We start from the raw sequence: 26,593 nt of genomic DNA on the forward strand, positions 1-26,593 counted from the left end.
TGGCAATTTTTATAACTGTAATAAAGTATCCATTTTTAGGACTTTTGATCTATCTCCTTCTTTGTTTAACCAACGGGATAGATTGTCTTCCTTGTTGCTTTTCTGGGCTGCTATGCAGGCAATGAGCATAGCTCCCTGAAACACCTTCCTTCCAAGGGTGTTCATGGCCCTAAGGGGGGACCAAGGAGTGGGTTCTAGAGTGCTTGGCCTTTCTGAGAGCAGATTAGACTACAATAGACTGGTATGGTAGCTTACGTTTCTAAAATCCACAAGCATTTTGGATGAGGTACACCACATCTGCCTTCCTGTTAACAGAAGCCACTGAGAGAGGGCTCTCCCACATCCTCAACAGCAACTACTGAAGGATCTCATGCACTGGGATTGCTGCGATCTCCGTAAGAAGCTCCACATATTGAGGATGTCCAGCATTTTGTGCCTGGTATCTTCCTCCATCTCAAAATTAAATGGGATGGCTTCTGCCATCAACAGAACAAACCCTGCAAAGGCGAGATCCACCAGTGGGGATTGCTTTCTCTCAGTGGGAGGAGAGGGTTTGCAGGGGAGGCCTTCTGATGCTTCGTCATCTGAACTACCATCAGTGCCTTCACATCACCAAGAACACTCTGTTTCCTTACCACTATGACTAGTAGGGGACAGATCTTTGGGCACTCAGTCCTCAGCCAGTGGTACTGTAACTGAGGCAGCTGGACAATGATGCTTGGACCTCGAGGCCCCCCTCAGGGGAGCCTCTTCTTTTGAGGAATTGGGGATGATCATAGGGATAGCCGGCATCAACTCCGATGCCAGTTTGGGCAATGAAGCCGTGATGAGAACTGATACTGGTGTCAGCAATGCACTGATGAGCGCCTGTAAGGAGTTGAATAGCAGGTCAAGGAAAGGCAGTGTAGTATTTGGTACAGTATGTGCTCCTACACTTAGGTCCTGCACTGCCTTCTCCGTGGCTAGGCACACTCATTTCTCCAACTCCTCCTCAAAAATTGGCAATGTCAACACCGACTGGGAGGCAGAAGGATTGGCCACATCCTCTTCAGAACCAAGTGGAGGATCAGTGGCTGACACGAGGACTGGTGGAGACCGTGGCAAACGCCCAGGTATCATGGAGTGTGAGCTCTCCTCATTGCAGGGTATCTTTAGGGGTTTCACGACTGAAGCTGGAGCGTCCCCACTCCAGGCACCGTACATCGGATACTGATGCTTCTTCGGCTTCTCTTGATGATCAGCATGGGTCTTCCCCAATACCAAGGTTGAAGATGAGGAACTCGATCCCCTCTTCGACTGGAATGAGCTGGACGATAGCTTGTCTCTGGGATCCCAAACAGCCATCATCACTAAGAGAACCAATGCCTCCCCGACCCCATTGCAGATAACCCAATGTCTATCGGTGTGGCTCCTTGCCTGTCGATGGCCGGTGGGCACTGATGGTATCACTACCTGGGGGAATAGACCGCGAAAGTGATCAAAAAACCTATCTATTGATACTACAAGAGCCACTGCAGGACGTGCAATGACCAGGCAATCCGAGAAAGAGAAGAAAAATCTCAGAGAGAAAAAAAATTAGAAAACTGACATTCAGAGAAACCATGACCACCGGGCTCCGCAGAAAAAGAAAGACTGAAGGGACCACGCTTGGCCACGTGGCATAATCCATGTATGGTCATGCTCAGTGAGGCTAAGTCAAAGTTTAAGAAACTTTGACACAAGTTTTCCGTACTGGGCTCTATCAGATGATATCATTCATGTGTGAGAACTGCCATCCTATTTGTTCTCGAAGAAAAGCAGTAAAACTCCAAGAAGAATACAACAAACAGAACTTACCCTTCTGGAAGCCCTTTCCAAATAGTCTGCTCACCAGAGAGAGAATATACTAATCGCCCCCTCTGGGACCCCCCCAAGCTCTAAAGTAGTGTGACAGGATCTTGTTCAACTGAGGGAGTGACCAAATAGGTTGTGTGCCCAGCATTTGCCGAAAATGTCTCCCCTGAATCCAAGAAGAATCCCCCCAACTTTCTACAAATCCTCCACGGCAGGGAATAATAGCGGCAGAAACAAAGGCCTCTTTCCTGTACCGCGGGAGATGGCTCTAAAATGGCCGCCGTTCCCACACTACCAGGTAGAGCTGTCTCAGCAGAGGCTGCCAGTCCAATTGGGACTGATCCGAATCCTCACAGTCTCTGTGACCAGCCTCTGCAGTCACACAGTGCAAATCCAGGCGCTGAAAAATATTGCCAGTCCCCCGAGAAGCCACTTTAGACTTTATAGCCATGGGGGCCCACAGGCAATCCCCTGCCTGCCTTCTTCCTCCACGTCTCCTAGCCAGGTAGACCTTATGGAGAAGGAGAATAAAATCTGGGGAAAAATCCCTCGAATCATCGGGGACTGTCAGCCGGCTCAGGCTATCCTTCTGAGGCATCCTGCCTGACCGGGGAAAGAGTGGGGGGAGAATCGCCTGACTGACCTGCAGTCTCATTCACTGCCTCCCAAGTGGCAAAGGGAACAGACCCTGCTGACCTCCTGCCGCAATTTCCTGCGCGGCTCGAGGGGCCTTTCTGCCCCAAAACGCATGCCGGGCAGAGGGAACGTGAGTTCAGATGCGCAGCAGGTGGCCATTTTAGTTTTTGGCGCCATGTCTCCTTATCGCGCCCTGCGGCACTCACCCACGAGGCCTCCCGTGCTGCAACACGCGCCAGACTCGGGCCCACTGAGCTGCCACCAGGAGCGGATGCAATCCCCTCTGGGGAGTTCCCAGGAACGCTGACAGAGTCCAGTTGGCCCCACCAGAGCACAGGAATGAGGCACTATGGTTCCCTCCCAGCACTAGCGTCGCAATCGACTGCAAACCCCCGGAGCCCCAGGTTAACAGCCAGGCGACTGCCGCTCAGTCCTGCACCTCCCAGCCCTGGCCGACAGCTCCCGCTGACTAAGTCCTCTCCACCAAAGTTCCTGCTAAGCTCTGCTCTTCCGCTTCTTGTATGCTACTGTTTTTTTTTTAAACAAGGAACTTAAAGAAACTTATTAAGTGGGTACTTCCCTATCCAGAGGAAGAAGGCCAAGAGGGTGTTTCAGAGGGTCGAGGGAGCCAGGACCCCTGATTATCGGACTGTACGGTACACTTCGAGCAAACTGAGTCAGGGGTATCCAACCCCCTGGCAGCCCAGCTCCACCCACGAAGATGCCTAGTACCTATGGGAGTGTCTGTGATCTGGAACCTAAAACTACTGTAAAACAAAAAAAATCTCTTTTTTTCCTTTTTTGTTTTTAAACTAACAGTCTGCAGGTGCAGTTCTACCATCTGCTGGAGTCAGAGAAATACTGAGGTCCTACAGGTGGCACTCTCAGTTAAGTGGCAGTGCCTCAAAGTTTTGTTCTCTGACTCCATCTGCTGGAAGGGATGAATAACCCACTGGTCTGGACTGATCTGGATATGTTGAGGAATAGTGTTTCATTTCTGCATACAGCCTCAAACTGGAAGCGACAAATAAGCATGTGAGCGACTAAATAAAACCTGTAAGCCACGCGCCTAAATGTAAGAGCGACTGCTCATGCACTCAGTTTAGAGGGAACTTTACTGACAGGCTGGTGTCAGCACAAATATATATGTGGGGTGACATCAGCGAGCTTGTTGACCTTCTGTTGGTAGGCATGCACAGCCCATTTGTATGGACTGGCCTGACTGGACGAATAGGAATCCAAATTTCAGGTGCCACCACAGAGAACACGTTCCCTTGTTTCGGCAAGTTTTGATGGAACCTCAAAGAAACCATGATGGGAACATCATAACGCTCTTGAGGGATTATACACATGCGACATTGCATTAGCCCATGGCAGAGAGGAGATATCTAAAAGTTTGAGTACTAGCATTGCCACCTTATATATGATACATTGTTGAATGGACAAATATCTCTCAGTCTAAAAACTCTAACTCTGTAAGAGGGCTTCGCACCTGGAGCGAGCGGCTAATATGGCCTTGTGAGCTGGCCGGGGATGGCCATCTAAAAGCAGAGTGATATCACAGAACTTCTTCCCTACTCCTTCAAGGCACGCCTTCATGTCCTGCACCAGAGAGGTACCTGAGGAAAACACAAAGAGAAGGGAGACTGATCACTTCAGAGGAGGAATATCCCAGCAGTATGAGCAGGGACTGCTATGCAAAGGCTGGAGTAAAAATGGAAGAGGAAACTAACAGAGATGAGAAAGTCTAATCAAAGGGCAGCATATTGATAGAGGTCCTTACATTATTGTTCAGATGTCTTCAGTAAATACTGTTCTAAGGGGCTGCTAATGCTCTGAAATGCCTGGGCAGCATTCTTTCTAAGTGCAACACTGTCTGACAAAACATGGGCTTTCAGTCAGCTACTATAATATACAGCTTTCATACCTATATCAACAGGTTGATCGGAGGTCACCCGTGCTGGTGGCTGCTGCTTCCTGCGTACTATCTCCACAATCAGTGAGGAGGACAGATGCTCAAATTCCTTCATCATGATCACCTGGTTAAAGTGGGACTCCTTCACTACAAAGTTCAGGCAGTGCTCCTGAAAAAGCCAACACAGCCAGGTCATGAAGCAAAATACACATTTAGGGAAAAAAATGCCACAGGGAGCCAAGAGCTCCAGCAGCAGAGCTGTATGTGGGGGTTTAGTACTGGAATATCAACAAGTGCCACAGAGCAGGACTGAGAAGCTTTGGCAGAGTTGTGTATGTTGTCTCAGTACTGGAATAGCAGAGGGTGCTTCAGGTCAGGACTGAGGTGTGTTATGTACCTGTTATCTAATGCTAGGTATTCATTAAGCTATTCACTACATTAAAAATAATGTGAATCTCCAGTTTTAATTTGTTCAAAATTTCTAAGAACCCTAAATTCTGATATGGTAAGAGTAGGCAGAGTTCACAGCATGTCTCCTCTCCTCTTCTGTAGCTACTGATTTAGGTAATGAGTGACCTTGTCACATTTACCTTTAACTCGTCCAGCTGCAGTTTGTTAGCATTTTCACAAACGATGAGAACGTTCTGTAGGTCGACGGATGCCTCGATGTACTGCACACACAGCTGCTCCAACCGTGAGAGCTGAAAGTGCAATGCCAGCTTATACACGTCCATGATCAGAAGCACATCCTGCACATGACCTGAGGGACATGAAATGCTATGAGTACCATGCAGATACTAAAACACACAGTTTAGTCAAGAACCCAAGAGCACGCAGTCAAACTGAAGATGTTCTCTTATCTTATGTACATTATGCTCTTAAATAGTGAAACCACTGCTTCTGCTATCTCTGTTCAAGGTTTCAGGCCCATTACTGTCCCGGTATACCACACATTCAGCTCAGAGGGAACAGTTCTTGTCCAGTTGGCAGAGTGTGGAAACTGGGTGTCCTTAACAGCTGCTGGTTGAAGGCATGTCTTCCCTTACCTTTCTGTGGGTACTTGATTTTGTCTGTGTACAGGAACTGCATGAGCACCTGAAAAGGCTGCGGCTCTGCATCACGGATTGTCACCTCCAGCATAGGCTTCAGGCTTCCGCTGCTAGCTTCTGGCTTTTGGGCAGCAGTCTGGCCCTCCTCCTCCATTTCTTCCTTCCATTTCTAATCACAGACAATATAGTCAGAAAGAAAGTGCTCCTCTCCCAGCACAGCCAGAAGTATGCCCGCTGCTTCCAATGTGAAATGAGGCAAAAGGTGGTTGACTGACTGGGTTAAAAATGCCAAGGTGAATTTTCAGAGTGGCACATTTATTTATTTATTTAGAACTTTTTTATACCGACATTCATATGCATAATCACATCGGTTTACAGATCAATGGGGATAACCAATAGGATGAGAAATAGATTTATAAAGTTACAATTAACAAGGGAGTCAAAGGAACAAGTTGGGAATATTAGAGGAAGCAAAAGGGTCAAGTGGACCTAGGCAGTGAGATTAAAAGATAGTTTAACCAATAACTAGAGACAGGCTTAATGTGGTTTGAGGGGGGGGGGGGAGGAGGATGTTATGTAAAAATCAGTATACATGCAAGTAAAAAGCATATAATTATGTATATTGTAGATATTACTTACCTGATAATCTCGTTTTCCTTAGTGTATGCAGATGGACTCAAAACAAGTGGGTATAGTGTGCTCATGCTAGCAGTTGGAGACGGATCTGATGTCAGCACGGGTACATATACCCCCGCAGGAAGTGCAGCAATTCAGTAATCTTCCTTGCAAAAGCTTTATGGATATATGTGTAACTGACCGATCGATTAAATGAACAGGATTACCCTGACCGATTGATAGTAGCTGGAGACCGCCAGTGTTCTCAACCGGAAGGCGTCGACACCCGGCACGGTGGATGCCCTATCTAAGAAAACATGGCTTACCGTGAGTCGGTGAATCCCCATGTATACCGGCAGCCGGGCGGGATGCTGAGTCCATCTGCATACACTAAGGAAAACGAGATTATCAGGTAAGTAATCTCTACATTTCCTAGCGTGTAGCAGATGGACTCAAAACAAGTGGGATGTACAAAAGCTACTCCCGGACTGGATGGGAGGCTGCCCGAGGTCCGTTCAGGATGGCCCTCGCAAATGCTGTGTCCTCCCTGGCCTGGACGTCCAGACGGTAGAATCTGGAGAAGGTATGGAGGGAGGACCACGTCGCCGCTTTACATATCTCTGCAGGCGACAGCATCCTAGTTTCTGCCCAAGAGGCCGCTTGAGCTCTGGTAGAGTGAGCCTTGACCCGTAGAGGTAGTGGTTTACCCGCTTCTACGTAGGCTGCCTTGATAACTTCTTTGATCCAGCGGGTGATGGTTGCCCGTGAGGCCGCTTCCCCTTGCTTCTTCCCGCTGTGAAGGACGAACAGGTGGTCCGTCTTTCGTACTGCTTCTGACATCTCCAGGTATCTGGACAGCAGCCTGCCGATATCGAGATGGCGTAGTATTCAACCTTCTTCCGACTTCTTCAAACCTTCCGTGGTGGGCAAGGATATGGTTTGGTTGAGGTGGAAGTGTGACACTACTTTGGGTAAGAAGGAAGGAACTGTGCGAAGATGGATAGCCTCTGGAGTGATTCTGAGAAACGGATCACGGCAGGACAGCGCTTGTAGCTCTGAAATGCGGCGTGCTGAGCATACGGCCAGCAGGAACACCATCTTCAAGGTTAACAAAGGGAGGGACAGGCCTCGAAGGGGTCTGAAGGCGGGTCCCGCTAGAAATTCCAAAACTAGGTTGAGGTTCCACAGGTGCACTGGCCACTTCAGTGGCGGGCGAGTGTGTTTGACTCCTTTCAGGAAACGTGAAACGTCTGGGTGTGTGGTAATGCTGTTGCCTTCACTCCGGGGACCGTAGCAGGATAGCGCTGCCACCTGGACCTTGATGGAATTGAGGGACAAACCCTTCTGAAGTCCATCTTGCAGGAAATCCAAAATGATAGGGATCTTAGCGGCATGTGGATTGGTGCCGTGAGTTTCGCACCAGGCTTCAAATACTCTCCAGATCCTTATATATGTTAGTGATGTGGAGAACTTGCGTGCTCGGAGGAGTGTATCTATTACCGGCCCCGAGTATCCTCTTTTCTTCAGTCTAGCCCTCTCAATGGCCAGACCGTAAGAGAATTGAGCTGGATCCTCGTGGAGGATGGGACCCTGCCGCAGTGGGTCCCTGTGTGGAGGCAGGGGAAATGGATTCCCTGCCAGTAGTCTTCTCATGTCTGCATACCAGGGTCTTCTTGGCCAGTCAGGGGCCACTAGAAGAACTAGGCCTCTGTGCCGCTGAATCTTGTGTATAATGGCGCCCAGCAGGGGCCATGGAGGAAAGGCATATAGCAGGATCCCCTGAGGCCATGGCTGGACCAGGGCATCGATCCCCTGGGATAGAGGATCCCGCCTGCGGCTGAAATATCTGGGTACTTGAGCGTTGGACCTGTCCGCTAGTAGGTCCATGCCCGGCGTCCCCCACTGATCCACAATCATCTGGAAAGCTGTGGGCGACAGCTGCCATTCCCCCGGATTTAGTCTTTCTCTGCTGAGGAAGTCTGCTGTGGTGTTGTCCTTCCCGGCAATGTGGACGGCGGAGATGTCCTGTAGATTTGCTTCCGCCCAAGACATCAGGGGGGCTATTTCTAGGGATACCTGTCGGCTTCTGGTTCCGCCCTGTCGGTTGATGAATGCCACTGTGGTGGCGTTGTCCGACATTACTCTGACCGCTCTGTTTCGGAGTCTGTGGGCAAATTGCAGGCATGCTAACCTGACTGCCCGTGCCTCTAGTCGGTTGATGTTCCACCCCGACTCTTCTCTGTTCCACCGCCCTTGGGCGGTGAGTTCTTCGCAGTGTGCTCCCCATCCGTTCAGGCTGGCATCTGTAGTGAGCAGGGTCCAGGTTGGGGAGGACATTCTTGACCCCCGGCTCATGTGGCCGGGCTGCAACCACCACCGTATCTGATTCCACACTCTGGCTGGTAGAGGTAGGTGTATGGTGTAGTTCTGTGATCATGGGCTCCACCGAGATAGGAGGGCGCGTTGCAATGGTCTCATATGAGCCCGCGCCCATGGTATCACCTCCAGAGTGGATGCCATAAGGCCGAGGACCTGTAGGTAATCCCAAGCTGTGGGCCGGGTGGTGCTCAGCAGGGCCTGCAGACTATTCCGGAGCTTTGCTCTCCTCTTGGCGGTCAGACTGACCTTGTCTTCCTGGGTGTCGAATCGGACTCCTAGGTATTCCAGCGACTGAGAAGGCTGTAGGGAACTCTTGTTCAAGTTTACTACCCATCCTAGGCTTTCCAGAAGAGCTATAACTCTGTTGGTTGCCTGGTGGCTCTCCTCCGGTGACTTCGCCCTGATCAGCCAATCGTCCAGGTAGGGATGGATGAGGATTCCTTCCTTCCTGAGGGATGCCGCCACAACTACTATGACCTTAGTAAAGGTCTGCGGCGCAGTGGCTAACCCAAAGGGTAAAGCTCGGAACTGGAAGTGTTGGTTCAGGACTTTGAAGCGTAAATAGCGCTGGTGATCCCAATGGTTTGGGATATGCAAGTAGGCTTCCGACAGATCTAGGGATGTGAGAAACTCCCCTGGCTGTACTGCATTTTTGACAGACCGCAGAGTTTCCATGCAAAAGCTGGGGACCCGTGGGTGTCTGTTGACTGACTTGAGGTCCAGGACGGGCCTGAAAGTGCCCTCCTTCTTGGGTACTATGAAATAAATGGAATAATGCCCAGAATTTATCTCCCATGCAGGCACTGGGATTATAGCTTTTAGGGACAGGAGCCTCTGCAAGGTAACCTCTAGTGCCGCCCTCTTGAGGGTTGAACAAGGAGATTCCACAAACTTGTCCGGTGGGAGCCGAAGAAAGTCCAGGTAATACCCTTCTCGGATGATGGCGAGGACCCACTGGTCCGAGGTAATCCCGACCCACCTGTGGTAGAAGAGGGTTAGCCTGCCCCCTATGGCTGCTACCCCCGGATGGGTCGGCTGATTGTCATTGTGGGGTGTGGCCGGGACCGGAACCCGAGCCGGTTCTCCTCTTGTTGTGCTTAGTCCGCAAGGACTGGTTCCTGGCCCGAGAACGAGGTGCTTGGTAGCAAGCCCTGTAAGAGTTGAAGCGCTGAGAGTTTCTACCTCTGGATGGCCTAGGAAAGGGGCGCTGGCTCCTCCTTGACCTGTCTTCTGGTAGACGGGGTAATGGAGAGGCCCCCCATTTATTGGCCAGTTTCTCGAGGTCGCTGCTGAACAGGAGGGATCCCTTAAAGGGCATTCTCGTAAGACGTGTCTTGGAGGAGTCGGCCGACCAACTACGTAGCCAGAGCTGTCTCCTGGCTGCCACTGAGGATGACACTCCCTTGGCTGCCGTACGGACTAGGTCGGAGGCTGCGTCAGTGAGGAACGAGAGAGCTGATTCCATCTTTTCTCCCGGGGTGTTCCTAGCCTGTGATAAACAGGAACGCGTCACCACGGTGCAGCAGGTCGCAATTCGTAGGGACATGGCTGCCACCTCAAAGGCTTGTTTCAGAATGGCGTCCATGCGCCGGTCATGTGTATCCTTGAGGGCCGCCCCCCCCCCCCCACCGGAATGGTGGTGCGCTTCACAATTGCGCTAACTATGGCGTCTACCTTGGGGCACGCCAGCAGCTCCTTGGTTGCCGGGTCTAAGGGGTACATGCCAGACAAGGCCCAACCCCCTTTGAATGAGGCCTCCGGCGCATTCCATTCCAAATCGATTAGCTGCTGTGCTGCTTGTAGGAGGGGAAAATGGTGAGCCGTTTGGCGCAGGCCCTCTAACAGGGGATTCATTCTAGGTTCCCCTGGGGTGTCATGGCCCGGGATATCCAGTTCCGACAGGCATTGAGAGACCAGGCCTGGGAGTTCTTCTTTCAGAAAGAAGCGCCTCATGGTCCGATATGGTTCAATCCCCGAGGGCAGTTCTCCCTCCTCGGGGGGCTCGTCGTCTTCCTCAGAACAATCTGAATCCCCATAGGTGGGGCTTCCGGGTGGCGAGTGGCCGTGCCTAGGCCTTGAGGGTCCAGGGACCGGGTCATCCGGTACGTATGGACCCGTTCGGGGAGCAAATTGCATTGAGACAAAGGCATGAATCCCCTTGAACAATTCCACCTAGGAGAGCGAAGCAGGATCTGGCCTTAGGGGCACCAGGTCTCTCGGGTTCCCTGGCTGCGCACCGCGGCCTACTAGGTCCGGGGTGTTCCCTGAGGAACTGGCAAGTACACTGGGCTGCGACCGGTCCTGGCCTGGAACTCCCAGGGCCTCTTCACATTGGGCACATAGGGAGTCTGCTTCCTCGCTCTGTGTAGCTCTGAGGTTGCATGCTGAGCAGAGGCTTAGAGCTCTTATGCCTGAGTCTGGAGGTGCCGGCTCTGCTGACGCATGGGCTCTCTTACGCTCCATCTCGTCTGTTATCTCCCCCCGGCTGGCGGCTGCGCTTTGTAATATGCGCGCGTATCAACGTGTGCTTATCGGCTGGCGCCTATGAACGGGCGCTTATAACGTGCACCTATCGACGGGCGCTTAGCAACGGGCGCCTATCGACGTGCGCTTAGCAACGGGCGCCTATCGACGTGCGTGTAGCAACATACGTGCACTGTTCAACAAGAATCAAGGTGACTTCAATGCATGCCTCTATCGAACCTTGCGCCCAAGTCTTTTCGGGCGCCTAACATATACGCCTTTCGCCTGTGCGCTCAGTCTGGCCTGAGCGCTAGAGCGCGGAGACAAAACCAGGGTAAAGGCGAGCAGGCAGACAAAATGGCGACCTCCTTGGCGGGTTGCCACGTAGGCAGACTCCGCTAATCCTCGCTTCCTCGGAGACCAACAAGTAAAGATGTACGCCTTACCTTGTCTTCGGCGCTTCCCGGCTGCGACCCGGGCGGTCTCCGGCTGCGGGGGGAGAGGGTGATTACCGTCACTGCCACGCTCGAGGAAGTGCACCCGCTGCCTCTAGGCCGCTCCCGAACTCGTCTCGCTCGGGGGCCAAGTCCACGCCGGGACCGAGGTTGCCTTTAAGCCGCGCCCGTGCCCTTCTCACTCGGGGGCTAGGTCCCTGCCCCGAGTCGACCACCAGACCGAGGCTCTTACCTCTGAGGCACCACGGAAATCGCCTCAGAAACTCAACTGGGGAAGGGACCGAATGGTATCACCGCAGGAGTGCGGGGCTTGTCTTCAGGTAGGTTTCTTCTATGAATTTAGTCGTTAGAATTTGGAAAAATGCTCAGCGAGCGTGAGGTAGCTCCAAACTGCTTTGGAGACCGAAATTACTGAATTGCTGCACTTCCTGCGGGGGTATATGTACCCGTGCTGACGTCAGATCCGTCTCCAACTGCTAGCACGAGCACACTATACCCACTTGTTTTGAGTCCATCTGCTACACGCTAGGAAAGCTATTTTAGAAACCTCAAAATACACATGTAAGGGTCCGCAAGTAAATCTGTGCATATAAAAAAGGGGCAGGCCAGGGCTAACATACATGAGTAAGTTGCTATTTAATAAACAATTTAGGCATGTAAATTTGGCAGCTTACCCGTGTATATTTATACCTGTTCTGTATCTGGAGTAAGTGATCGTAAATGTCTTATAAGTGAAACACTAACTGGGTGGGGGTACTGAGTGAAATGCTGGGACTTCAGGCTGAAGAACCAGGAGGATCTTGATGACATGCATATGGACTGGTAGATTAATTTGTAAAACTTATTTCATTGCCGTGTATATTTTAGAAATTCTCCCAACTTACATGCATAAAGCCATTTTATGGGAAGAAAATGCATGTAAATTACACAGATAAAATCTCCATGCATATATTTTTTAAATTAGAGACAAAAATACATGAGTACAGCAGTTGTGTTCAATTTATCTTCCTAAATCTTGAAATTTGCACTTATGTGGACAAATTCTGAGTTATTCGGCTAAGTAGCAACACTTATCCAACAAGTTTAAAATTATCCGGTCTTAAAACGCTACTTATCCAGCTAATTGACTTAGGGCTTCATTTACTAAGCGTGTTTCTCATAGACACAGCATGGGAGAAAAGCCTTAATGAATCAGGCCCTTAGCCAGATAAGTGATGTTTTAAGACTTATCTGGCTAAGTAGATGCTACTTAGCTGTATAAATCAGCATTTATCTGGATAAGGGCTGCTACTTATCTGGATAACGTGAAACCTGTCCGGATAAGTGCAATAATATATTTGCATGTTTTTTTAAACATGCATGCACATGTTCCTGGGTATATTTATGCATATTTTATTTTATAACCTGTATAAATCGTATTCACGCAGGTTAGAAAAGAAAAGAGTAGAACTCTGCGTGCATATATTGGCGCGTGCATATTTTAAAGTTAAAGTTATCAACAAGGGACAACAGAGGTAGTGGTAATGAAGATCACTCCAAAGGAAAAGCGTGTTATCAGTAGAGTGCCTCAAGGATCAGTCTTGGTGTGGGTTTTGTTCAGTGGGGTCTATACTCAGTGCCATCTGTTTAGCTGTTTGGCCTTAATTGAACAAATAGCAGGATTTAAATATTCAACCACAATCAGCAGGCGCCTCTTAACCTAACAGGGAGATTCATCAAGCTGCCATTAGATTATAATGTGCATTAAACATTGCGAGATAAATGCTGTATATCATATGATATAGCCCCATCGTGGTGATATTGTGCTTATTTTTGGCCAGATTCCTGCCCCTATTAGAATGAGTTGCTTTTCATGGCATTTGCATGCATGAATTTTGCAGCTTATGCATACCACATCCTATCTAAATAAAATAATACTGCTGATTTGGAAATGTCAGCCACCTTTCTGAAATTCATAAATCTACCATGGGAGCACCGAGACCCTTATCATGGGTCTCGATGCTCCCATGGAATGGTTTATGGTTTATTATTTTTTCTATACCGTCACATCGGCAATGCCTTCACAACGGTTTACAATCAATTCAAATACAGAAATACAATAAAAGTAATAAAAGCTAAAATAATTAAAAGAAAAGTACAGAAAATTTTATAAATTTAGCTGTTAAAATAAAAATTAAGAAACTAAAACATAATGCATTACTTTTCCTAAAAGAAGTAGCTAAGAACACTTAAAACATTAGAATTTCAGCATTACTATCTTAAAATGTTTAAAAGGCATGATTAAATGAAAAAAGGATTAAACTTGCGTATGCCTGTTACTCGTGTTCTGTATAAGTGCATTTAAAAAGCCATGTTTTTAGCTCTGCCTTAAATTTTTTCTTGACTACTTGTAATCGTAATTGTGTTGGTAATGTGTTCCACACCTTCGGTCTTGCTATTGATATTACTCGCTCCCTTACTTGGCTAAGTCTCGCAGATTTTATTGTCGGAATTGTCAAAAGTCCTTTGTTCGCCGATCTCATGTTTTTTTCTGGAATGTGCAGTCGTATAGCTGTATTTAACCATTCGGTTCTTTCCCCATAAATTATATTATGGATTATGCAGGCTGTTTTATATTGTATCCGGTAGTTTATCGGAAGCCAATGTAAAGAGATCAATATAGGTCCTGTGGACAAAACTGAAATTCCACCAAGAATTGAAAAAATATCACCAGGGATCTAACCTGACCCCCTGCCCCACTTGGGGCTGCCAATTGGGGCAGCCCTGCAAAAAAAAAAAAAAAAAAAAAAAAAAAAAATAATGTAAAAATTAGAATAAATGTGGTATGTAAAGACAACTCTCCCCCTTGCCCAACCCAGTCTATATAATTAACCCCCCAAGAGTTAGCTCACCACCTCCTGGCCCCCCTTTCCATTAAAATAACACAGAAGTGCTGACATTCTCCATCCCTCCCAGCTCCCATCTCCTCAAAAAGAACAGCGGTGGTATAGTGCCCACCCACTCCCGACTGTCTCCCACACCCCATTACCTTAAATACAGCTTTGGTGGTCAGGTTAAAGGCCCAGAGCATATCCTAACCCTGAGCCCAGTCGGCACCAAAATCCAGGGGTCCCCGGAATGTGAAGGGCAATCTATATGGACAGGCTGGGCAAATGGAGGGGGGGGGGGGGGGGGTCGATATAGTCGCACATTGCAGAGGATTTAGTAGGAATTATTTGTCTTTTGGCAGATGATACTAAGATCCTGATGGAGCAGACAAAATGAGGCGTTATCACTGAAAGTTAGAAGGTGATCAAATGTTTAGTAGCTTAGCTTCAATGCAAAAAAGTGTAGTCTCAAACATTTGGGGTACAAAAAACAAAAAAAGGCTTCCTTTGAGATAGGGAGTCCTAGGCCAACCAGTCTAAAGAGAAAGCGATAGAGGGGGCAAATGGGGTACTGGAGACTCTTGAAGCTCAACTCATGCACCTCTCTCATCTCTAACCTCACAAGAGGAATACAGGGAATGGGTAGAACTACTAGTCACCTCCTATGGCTGTACCCTAGAGACACTTACCTGCCGGAGTCTTTCCCTTGCCTGAATGATCTTCTTTCGGAGCCATTCACAACGAGCCGTGACCAGGGCAATGTGACCTTGCACTCGTTCTTCCTTCTAAGCAGAGAGAGTGGCTACAGTCAGCGTGCATGATAGGAGGGAGCAGCAAGTCCGTGCACGAGACAGAAAGAGAGAAGCTACAGGCAGCATAATATGAGAGGAGAGGAGGAAGGAGTCAGAGTAAAAGACAAAAGGCAAGAGTCGTAGAGAGAGGAAGGTAGAAGGGAAAGCAACCATCGATGAAGAGTGAGCTAAGATGGTACATGTGTGAACAGAGAGTCTGCGTAACTTTAGTCTCCTTCACCAACCCCACCACTCCAGCTGTGCAGTACTAGGCACAGACATAAGGGGGCTTTTCAGAAGAGTGTTGTGAAACAGAATTCAGCAAGACTTGGTCATTCAGAGAGCAGGAAGGGCAATGTCTGCACACCATAACCAGAGACAGGATAACATTACAGTATACAGCTTGCAGTAGGGCAGCTGTGCTTATTTTGGGTCTAATTCCTGTATCTCCTCTTTTTTGTCCTAATGTATGTTATTTCTGGTATTTTCACATCTTTTGGACTGAAAGATGTGCATTATTATGGGCAAAATCCTGATTTTAAAAATCTTCCCAAGTCTGCAGCAGCTGTTCATGAAAAGGCACAAGAAAATTGGTTCTTACCTGCTAATCTTCATTCCTGGAATACCACAGATCAGTCCAGACACCTGGGTATTGCCTCCCTACCAGCAGATGGAGATGAAAAGCTTTACTGATACTGCTACTCAACCTAGTTTGCTACTTGCAGTCCTTCAGTATGACCTGTACCCAAGACATGATGAGATTAAGTATAACCAGAACAAATTTGTAAACTTGTAATTTAGAACCCTCACCCCTCCCTTAGAGCAGCAAAGAGGTGAAGCCCCTTTAAACTGGAGCCCTGTTCCAACCAACATAGATACTAGAACCTTCTCACCAGCAATCAACTCTGCAATATGTACATATCAAAAACAAGAGTGGGCTACTCTTAAATGGGCAGATTTCTGGACTGTTCTGTAGAATTACAGAAACAAAAACTAGCAGGTAAGAACCAATTTTTCTTTCCTGTTCGTACCCCAGATCAGTCCAGATGCCTGAGATGTCCCCAAGCTCCCCTAAACTGGTCAGAAACTTGATAGCCCCGCTCGCTGCACACTCTTCCCAAATTCAGCTGAGTCTGTAGCCCGGACATCCAGCTGGTAATGCCTGGTGAAATTGTGCAATGTCCTGTAGCTGCTTGACATATCTTGCAGAGGAACAAGCTAACTGTCGGCCAAGAGGCTGCCTGTGCCCAAGTCAAGCAAGCCTGCAGGCCCTCAGGCACTGGCCAACCCTTGCAAATATATGCCATTCCAATCGCTTCCTTCAGATACCACACAACAGTAGCCTTGGAAGCTTTACTCCCTTTCTTTGGACACTCCAAAGCACGAAAAAGTGATCTGATCTCTGAAAACTGTTGATAAGCTTAAGATACCTCAACAAATCTCGTCTCACATCCAACAAATGAAGCTCTTTCGCATGAGGCTCAGACAAATACAAGTTTGGAAATGCAGGGAGTTCCACTGTCTGACCGAGACGAAAGGTAGACACAACCTTCAGCAGAAAGGAAGGCACCATGCGCAATGACATGCCCTGTTCCAAAATCTGCAGAAAGGTGTCCCCTACACGATAACACCTGAAGTTATGAAATCCTTCTGTCTGAACAATTAGCCACCAAAAAGGCCACCTTCAGGGTCAGATCTTCAAGGGTTCAAACGGAACTCTACAAAGTAGCCGGAGAACTATATTAAAGTTCCACGAGGGACACAACTTCTTCACCGGAGGCCATAAATGCTTCCCCCCCCAGGAGAAAATTGATCAGGTCTAGATGCGAAGCCAGAGAAACTCCTTGCACCTTACCTCCGAGACAGCTCAAGACTGTGACCTGCACCCGAAGGGAATTAAAAGCCAACCCCTTCAACAGATCTCCTTGCAAGAATATGTGAGACAACACCTGGATTAGCTGTATGCCCTGCTGCAGACACTATGTCTCGAATACTCTCCACATTCTAATATAAAACTACGGATGTCTAGCTTGCAGTAAAGTGGCAATGACTTCCTCGGAATAACCCTTCTGTCTCAAATGATTCTTCTCAGAAGCCAGGCAACAAAACAAAAGTGATCCGCCTGTTCCAAAAATATTGGACCTTGACAAAGCAATTTCTGTAGGTGTTCAAATCTTAATGGGCCATCCACTGCCAAGTTTATTAGATCTACAAGCCACAGACATTACTGCCACTCCGAAGCCATAAGAATCATGTTGCCTGGATGCCTCTCTATTCGCCTCAACACTTTGCCCACCAAGGGCCATGGAGGGGAACATGTACAGAAGAATCCCCAGCGGCCAAGGAAGAACCAGAGCATCTCGTCCTTGATGCCATCAAATCCATATGACATAGCCCCACCTGTTCTGAATAGGACTCTGCCAGCTCCCATTCTCCAGAATCTAGTCTTTGCTGACTGAGAAAGTCCTCTTGAAAATAGTCCACCCCAGCAATGTGAGATGCCGCCAGAACTGCCAGGGTGTAGCTCCATCCAGCGAAAATTTCTGAGCCTCTTACGAGACCAGTCGACTTTTTATTCCCCCCTGACAGGGGGACAAGATTCACGATGCTTGATCATGCAAGAGCGGCTGAAACTAAAGCAAAGCTAACTGACCTGCTCGTTTCCAACCAATTGATAGACCATGAGACCTCCTTCAGTAACCATTGGCCTTGAACCATCTAACCCTGACACCCTGCACCCTAACCTATAAGGCTGGCATTAGTGATTACTATCACCCATTTCAGGATCTCCAATTCTACTGCTCATTCCAGATTGGCCCGAGAAAGCCACCACAATAGATTAGACCTGGATTCCTCCTGCCCCCCACCCTCCCAAGTGGTAGGGGAATCTGAAACTCCTCCAACAATGGGTCCAGTGGGATTGAAGAGCCCTCTGAAGGGGACACATATGAGTGAATGCCCAGGAAACAGGATCTAGTGTAGATGCCACAGACCCTAGGACTTGCAAATAATCCCAAACCCGGGCACCAAGAGCCATAACAAGCGTCAAACCTGCCTCTGTAGTATCATCAACCGGTCCGCTGAGAGAAACACCTTGCCAAGTTTGATGTCGGAACAAGCCCCCAGATACGCCAATCAGGGAATCAGGCTGCTCGTCACTAGGTTCACCACCCAACCCAGAGATTGCAATCTCTCCATGATGCTCTGTACTGACTTTTGACATAGGGCTTCTGATTTTGCCCGAACAAGCCAGTCATCCAGATTTGGATACACCACGACTCCTTCCTTTCGTACAGCTGCAGCCACCACTACCATCACTTTGCTGAAAGTAAACGGTGCCGTCACTAACCCAAAGGACGTGAAACTGAAAATGCTCTCGCAGAACCAAAAATCTTTGGAACTTCTGAGTTCCAGCTGAATTGGTATGTGCACATATGCTTTGATTAAATCCAAAGATGCCAGGAACTCTACCTTGTGGACTGCTGCCATAACTGATCGCAGTGTTTCCATTTGAAAACAAGACAACCTGAGAACTGCATTTACCTTTTTCAAATCCAAAATTGGTCTGAATGTTCTTTTTTTCTTTAGAACCAGGAAGTAGTTAGAATACCTGCCCGTTCCCTGCTCCTTGCGAGGAAACAGGACTATGGCCTCCAGGTATCTCAACTGCTCTACCATCTCGTGAACTGCTTCTTGCTTGAGGGACCTGCAAGGGGAGACAACGTAAGCTTCTCGGACTGGGCAATCAAATTCTAATGCGTAACCATCTCTTACCACTTCCAGCTCCCTGACCGGAGCTGTCCTGAGATGGCTTCCGCCCGCCTCCAAAGGACTGCACCCTACCTACATGTTACCTCTGAGGAGTGGAGGGACCGCTATTCTGCCGATATCTCCTATTGTCCCTAAAGTGGAACAGAGTAGGAAGGCTCTTTTGCCTCCCTTCAGCTTATCCTCAGGCAATTTATGCCCTTTAGACTCTCTTAGGTGTTTTACCAACTGTTCTAGGTCCTCACTGAATAGAAGCTTGCCCTTAAAGGGCAGAGCACTCAGCTGATACTTGGATCAGACATCCACTGACCAATTCCTCAACCATAGGAGCATCCTGACAGAAATCCCCAACATAACCACCTTAGAGGCCACATAGGCCACCGCAGCTTCCAAGTGCTCATCCTGCTTGGCTGCAGCCGGAGAGGATGACTCCTTCACCTTCAAGTGCTATACCCACTGCAAACATGCTCTTTGCATGAAGCTGCTGCACACAGCTGCCCTAATGCCCGGTGCTGAAACCTCAAAAATCCTCGAGCTAAATCTCTAATTTTCGGTCCTGCGCGACACTGCCACAGGGATGATCGTTTTCTTGGTCAACGCAAAACCGGCACATCCATTTTCAGCAGCGTTAAAAGGTCAAGATCCTCCTCCTATAGGGGTTCAACTTTGCCATTGCTCTCCCCACCTTTAGACCGGTCTCCAGCGTATCCTGCTCCCTGACCACCAACCTTTTTACTGACTTATGGAAAGAGAAGGCCTTCACTGGACCCCCGCAAGCCATCCATGATGGGACCTACTCCTTCGTGATCAGACTCTTCTTGCGGTATGTTAATGCCCAGTTATAATCAGCACATATAGAATTAAAGGCCATAATTCCTCTTCCTTGAATAACCTGACAACCCTTAGGATCATCACCCTTGGCCACAGGCACTTCCTCGGGAACTGAAAGATCAGGCGGAAAGTCTCCATCCAGAGCACCTTCTGTCGTTGCTGCCATCCCTTCAAAGTCATCCCAGTCTTCCCTGGATGTGCTCTGGTGGCCTGCCAGGCTGAGCATCTGCAGGATACTCTAAGAACCCTTCTGCGAGTCCAACTTTGTTTTTTTTTGCTGGCTGTAGGCCCTCTTGGCTAGAAAGACCTCATGAAGAAGCAACACAAACTCTGATGAAAACCCCCGCGGCTCCTCAGAATTCTCTTCCTGAATGTCCTCAGCGCCTTCCGAGTCCCCAGGTGCCTCTGAGGGGCTCAAAATAGCCAGGGATAGAATGAGACATCCCTTTCATCTCCTGAGGCTGTTCATGCACACGACCCAGAAACCAAAATGGCTGCCGTTCCCACACTTGTTGGCGCGGCCGCGGTGCTTCCCCCTGATGATCACATCTTGTTTCCCCAATGGCACCTGGAGATCCGTTTAATGTGCCCTCTCCCCTGGAGCGCAGTGCATACATTGCCCTGTGGAAGCTCTTGCTGCGATTCTTAGCCAGCTCTTGCTGCGATTCTTAGCCAGCATCATTTTTGCTTGAGCCGCACATGCTGCCTTGCCTGAAGGCAAGCGCTCTTAGCCCCCTCACCAATGGGACAAATACCGACTGACGGGACACCCTCTGTGTTAGCAGCAGTCTCTGATCACCTGCAGAGAATGGTGTCGCCCTCTCATCCTCTTGAAAAATTCAGACACCAGCCTTCGCAGCCTTGTCTTTTTTTTTTTTTTTTACATTATAAATAAATCAATGAAATACTTTCCTGAAATCTGTTGCAGAGGACACTGCTGGAGAGGAAGAGCTGTCCGAGGCACTGAGGGAACTGGACCATTAGCTGTCTAAACCTCTTCATGAATGTAGATGCGAGCTCCAGAAAAGTGTTGCCTTCCTCTACCAGGGAGGATGGTCCTGCCAGGCACCTGACCACCCCCCAACCTCCACCCCTGGGAGAACTGCTCCTACCTCTTTTTGATTTAGCTTTTTTCCCCCTAATCCTAGACTGCAGGCTTTACACCTCTACCATCTGCTGGGAACAGAGACATACTGAGGGCCTGCAGGTGGCACACTACCTTAAGCAGCAGTGACAGTCAAGTTTTTCTTCTCTGTCTCTATTTGCTGGTAGGGAGGCAGAATCTGAGGTATGAACAGGAACTCGTGTTACAGTGAGCTACTCGTTCCTTCTAATTATATGCTATCATTGTGTTATGCTTGGGTTTCCTTCTATGGTTTATATAGATTTTCCTAAAGCTTACAAATTTGCTCACCTCCCCCAAGACAAATTCCAGATCACAGAACTGCCGGTTCTCCCATAGCCGTCTGTAATCTTCATGTAACGTGCACTTTGGGTATGAAGAAAACTGAAAGAAAGAGGATAAATAGTTCAAGGGGTGCTTGAATGCCAGGGACTGAGTCTAACACCAGTTCTGATGGCCTTATTTCTCTGAAGTCATTTCCAGGATGCAAGGTGCAAGTAAACCCTGGTGCTCCCTTCCCTGGGGCTGAGATCTCTGTCTCTGCAGCATTGCCTGCCCCTATTAGCCTGAATAGCTGGAACTGGACTTGGGAAATCAAATCAGGTTCAATGGGCCAATCCATCACTGATGTGAGCAATGTCCACAGAAAATCTCCCACAATGCCTCAAAGCTAATTCCATTCCACATATCATCCCTGCTGGTGAAATGCAGAGACCAGCCAATGGGAGGACATGATCCGCAATAATGGGAGAAAGAAAAACGGACTGTACTTCTGTCCCACCTTATCTACTTCCTTTTTAAACATACCGTAAATGGGGAATCATGAGTTGCTATATAGGCCACTACATCAAACATACCAGACTTCCCTCTTCTTTTAAAATGTGGTACTTCTAATTCCCTTAGCTAGAAAAGATGTGGCAGGTTGGCTCCTACATACATATAACATGGAGCTGCAGTTCTGTCCAAGACTTTTGCTAAAAGGTGGAACAGGCAAAGCAAAGTTGCTTGCCTGTAACAGAGGTTCTCTGCAGACAGCGGGATAAATCAGATACATAAGTGGGTGGTGTCATCCAACAGTGCCGAAAGAAACAGCTTATGTGTGGAAGCTCCGACACAGCTGGCCCTTCAGGAGCCTCTCCAGTATAATACAAAGCTTAGAATTCAACTTCATGGGTGTGTCTGATATATCCTGCTGTCTATGGAGAACCCCTATTATAGCTAAGCAACTTTACTTTCTCTGTTGACAAGCAGGATGAATCAGCTACAAAAGTGGTGAATTCAAGGTTGAAGGTTACCCAACACCAGGGGTTGGATGAAAAAAGGGAAGCAATGATGGATGTATTTATTTATATTTTGCCTTTTTAGCACGTTAAAATAGATTACATGCAGGTAGTGTAGGTATTTCCCTATCCCCAGAGCGCATGCTTCCCTTGAGTGTAGATAGAGGCAACGCAAATAAGTAAGTACCTGGGTTTCCTTGGGGAACTATTCTTTGTGGAAGAATTTAAGTATGGAGGATAAGATACTAGTGCTTGAAGCTCACTTTTCCTTTGAGGCAACATGACTCCTTCCATAAGAGATACTTGCAGAGTCTACAGATTCCTGAGGCTGAAAGGGTGCTCTCATGTGTTGAGAAAGAAACTTCTTTAGATCTTATGTGGCTGGAGGTCTTCTGTTAGAGGGCTTACCTTAAAATAACCACTTCATGAATCTGGACACTAAGGGATGTATGAAAATAGGATCTCCATCCAATTCTTTATGATTTGCTGCTATGCTGCTTAGATGCTGTATTTGTATAAGTTAGCTTTATAAACTGTTTTGAGTGTTTGTACACATAGGACAAAAAATGAGTAAAGGATATAGGAGTGGACCTTACAGAATATGCATTTAAGCCTGAACTGGATAAATAAAACAGATATTACAGAAGCGTTATAGAAATGTGTGTGCATGGATCTTGCTCTTCTTGCAAACACCATAGTGAGAATGTTTATTTATTTATTTAATGAGTTTTATATACCGTCATTCGGATTCGTCAAAATAACGCCATCATAATGTTTATTATTGCTTGATTAATCGCAATTAATTACAGTTGTAAAACAAAGTGATGTACAAACAAAATCAAATAAGGCTAACAAATTAAAGCTAAGTTAGAAAAGCATAACAAAAGATCAAAACAAATAAAATTGCAGTATAATATACAACAAATTAAAATGATTAAAATAGGAAAATAAAAGTAATGACATAATATAAGTGAGGTAAAAAGAATCTTCTGCTTAAATTTGTAGGATTTCCTAGTGGACTGTTCTCTAGATGCTAGCCAAATTTCTTACGATCTTCTCAGGAATATGGCACTCACCCTTCATACTGAGACAGCTAAATAATGTATGTTGAGATGAAGGCATTCTTCCTGGTTTTGACTTATTAATTTTGGAGCAATCACCAATTGAATTGGTATTTTCATGGATAGTTTGTAAAGATGAGGGAACCCAAACTAATGTGGCCAATAGGAGGCTAAGAGGATTATTGAGCCTCTGTTTCATTTTAGTTTTGAAGAGTTTTTGAAATTATAAAGTCGGTGGCTAGGCATCTAGAAGCCAAAAACCTCAAGAGATGTTGAATGCATCTATGGTAAGACAGTTCATGCTTGGTCTTGTGGAGCAAAACACTGGGATCTTATTGTTGGAATCCAACATAAAGAGATTTATTTGAGGAGTGTCCTATTGGTGAAACAATTCATTGGCTACTTCTTGGTCGACAGACTACTCGTAGGGTTCAAGATATTGACTAAGCTTGTCTGCTAGGACATTCTTTTCTTTTTGGAGATAGATGGCTGGTGCAGAAATAGCCTAATTCCATAACTACATGGTTCTATGCATAGGAAATGGAAATCTATTCCTCCCTGCTTGTTTATGTAGAATATTGACATCTAATTATTCATTTGTTCTCAGACTGTAAGCAGGGCTGAATTAGCCATGACACACGCCAAACGGACCCATCTCTCTAGCTTAGTAAAATTCTACTACCGAGTGTGCACGAGCATGCTGCCTCGTGAGTCCCCTGTCTTTTTTTGTCCAAGCTTTCACACGGATGTATGCCCTCTCTCTCTCTACTTTTTCAATTGACCTGCTCTTGCAGTCATTTATTTTTTTTATGTTGCCTCACTGAATCGGGAGCCCCTCAAAATCACTTTTCAGCATTATATAAAAAAAAAAAATAAAAGGAAAAAAAAGAGGAATTTTCAGTATACCCAGATCCAAGAAGGCCTCACACAGTAGCTGCAAGATGTCCCACACAGATGGCCATGATGTCTGTTACAAGTGCCTGGGGCCTGATCAAGGTGAAATTACTACTTACCTGATAATTTTCTTTCCTCTAGAACAGTCAGGCTAGTCCACACAAGTGGGTTATGCACTCCTACCAGCAAATGGAAACAGATCAAGAGCTCACTGATGTCGCCCCTCATATATAGCTCTGCCTGCCAGTACATTCTGCAAAAGCTAAACTGTGGACAACTTTAAGACCACCAACAATCCATCATTGTCTCTTCTCTTTACTCTTATTAATGTATTAATTTATTTATGTCATGTCCATAACAGCAAGAAATCTAAATAACTAACAGAAAACAAGGAAACATAGGGAGAACAACATCCCCCACATTTACCAACTTCAGAACAATCCACCTCCTTCCATGTACCCTAAAACTAAGTATATCCCACACTATTGATGCTAGTAATAGCAGTGGCTATTTTCTAAGTCAACTTGATTAATAGCAGGTAATGGACTTCACCTCCAAGAACTTATCCAAACCTTTTTTAAACCCAGCTACACTAACCACATCCTCTGGCAAAAATTCCAGAGCTTTATTGTGCATTGAGTGAAAAAGAATTTTCTCCGATTAGTCTTAATTGTGCTACATGCTAACTTCATGGATTGTCCCCTAGTCCTTCTATTATCCGAAAGAGTAAATAACCGATTCAGATTTACCCGTTCTAGACCTCTCGATTTTAAAGACCTCTGTCATATCCCCCCCTCAGCTGTCTCTTCTCCAAACTGAACAGTCTAACCTCTTTAGTCTTTCCTCATAGGGGAGCATTTCCATCCATTTTATCATTTTGGTTGCCCTTCTCTGTACCTTCTCCATTGCAACTATATCTTTCTTGAGATGCGGTGACCAAAATTGTGTACACTATTCAAGGTGCGGTCTCACCATGGAGCGATACAGAGAAGTGCTTGGAAGACTGGCAATGATGACCAAGTCGCCGCTCATCAAAGCCCCTGACGGAGACACCCACCATAGCAGCTCTGACCAAGAGTTGGCCAATGCTTTCGTGGAATAACAGAAAATCCTTTTCAGCAAGGGAGCAATAATTATATATGCAAGCTGTGACCCCCCCCCTCATTAATCCAGCAGGCTCTAAAACTCCAAAGGAGATATCAGTTACAACTCCATGCATGACGCTGCAAGCCGCTTCACAATTTGGCCGAGCCAGGAAGGAAGGAAGGATTGGGGTAGATGGAGCCCTAGCTGTTGTACTGCTGTTGCTGTTGCCGAGCCAGGAGAACTGGGACCTGCGCGGGGGGGACCACTGTGAGCCGCTTTCGCCGCCGGCTGCCCCATCCGGAGGGTGGCAGAGAAGGGAAGGGGCTGAAAAGCAACAAAAGGTAAGAAAACAACAGAAAGTAATGTCGAGTCGCTTTGGGAGGAGGGGATTTTAGGTTTTTAGAGATTTCCTTTTGGGGGAAAGTTTGCCGTCTACCATTACCCCTGCCTCTAACGCAGGGGTAAGGGTAGGCGGTAAGTTAGCAGGTTAAACGCGGGGCAAAAATGGCAGGGTAAAATAGCGATAGTCGGGGCGTGCGTTACTGTATGGGAGGGAATAGCTAATTCGATCGTTTACATCTGATATACATGCCGCGGGCGGAAGGGGTTACCTGGGGATTTAAAGAGGCAGTAAGGATGGGTTAAAGGGGATAGTGTATCGCAGGTTGAACTAACGCGGCCGTAAAGTGAGTAGAAAGCGGGTTAGGAGCGGGGTAACCACGGCCCCACTTTACTGTATCGAGCTGACAGAAAGGTCAAGCCTGCAGAGATTGCCACCTCCATCTGCTGGAGACAGAGAAACACTGAAGAGATGCAGGTGGCACTCCAAATTAAGAGGTGTGCTCTTCAAGTTTTTCTCTGTCTCCATCTGCTGGAAGGGAGGCATAACCCATAATCTGGACTGATCCGGGTACGTACAGGGAACCAAGTTTTCAGGTCTTTCTTAAATTTCTTATTGTCTGTTATTGTTCGAAGATGCTCTGGCAGTGAGTTCCATAGCTTTGGGCCAGCAATTGATATCGCTCAGTCTCTAAAGTCTGTTTGAGATGAGAATTTCTTATGGTCAGAATTTCTAGTAGTCCTTTATTCTGGGATCTAAGAGTTTGTGTGGGAATATGTGGTTTAAATGTTATTCCCATCATATCGTTGCTTAGATTAATGTTGTTGAATACTATTGTTAGAACTTTGTATAATATTCTTGATTATACAGGGAACCAATGCAATGCTATCAGAGTTGGGGTGATAAGAACTTAAGAAATTGCCATGCTGGGTCAGACCAAGGGTCCATCAAGCCCAGCATCCTGTTTCCAACAGAGGTCAAACCAGGCCACAAGAACCTGGCAATTACCCAAATACTAAGAAGATCCCATGCTACTGATGCAATTAATAGCAGTGGCTATTCCCTAAGTAAACTTGATTAATAGCAGTTAATGGACTTCTCCTCCAAGAACTTATCCAAACCTTTGTTGAACCCAGCTGCACTAACCACATCCTCTGGCAACAAATTCCAGAGCTTTATTGTGCATTGAGTGAAAAAGAATTTTCTC

General features: G+C 47.2%; 1 protein-coding gene across 1 annotated transcript in view; it reads right to left on the minus strand.

Moving 5' to 3' along the window:
- The window catches only part of LZTR1 (leucine zipper like transcription regulator 1), an 84,448-nt gene that overhangs the window by 16,160 nt on the left and 41,695 nt on the right, over positions 1 to 26,593 (minus strand). The window contains exons 11-16 of the mRNA XM_029619773.1: positions 21,017 to 21,109; positions 14,902 to 14,997; positions 5,431 to 5,602; positions 4,975 to 5,144; positions 4,397 to 4,553; positions 3,962 to 4,088 (exon numbers count right to left, since the gene is read on the minus strand). Coding sequence (XP_029475633.1) covers positions 3,962 to 4,088; positions 4,397 to 4,553; positions 4,975 to 5,144; positions 5,431 to 5,602; positions 14,902 to 14,997; positions 21,017 to 21,109 — 815 coding nt within the window. The remainder of the gene's footprint in view (positions 1 to 3,961; positions 4,089 to 4,396; positions 4,554 to 4,974; positions 5,145 to 5,430; positions 5,603 to 14,901; positions 14,998 to 21,016; positions 21,110 to 26,593) is intronic.

This window comes from Rhinatrema bivittatum, chromosome 11 (assembly GCF_901001135.1).
Source record: "Rhinatrema bivittatum chromosome 11, aRhiBiv1.1, whole genome shotgun sequence".
In the NCBI taxonomy this organism is placed as follows: domain Eukaryota; kingdom Metazoa; phylum Chordata; class Amphibia; order Gymnophiona; family Rhinatrematidae; genus Rhinatrema; species Rhinatrema bivittatum.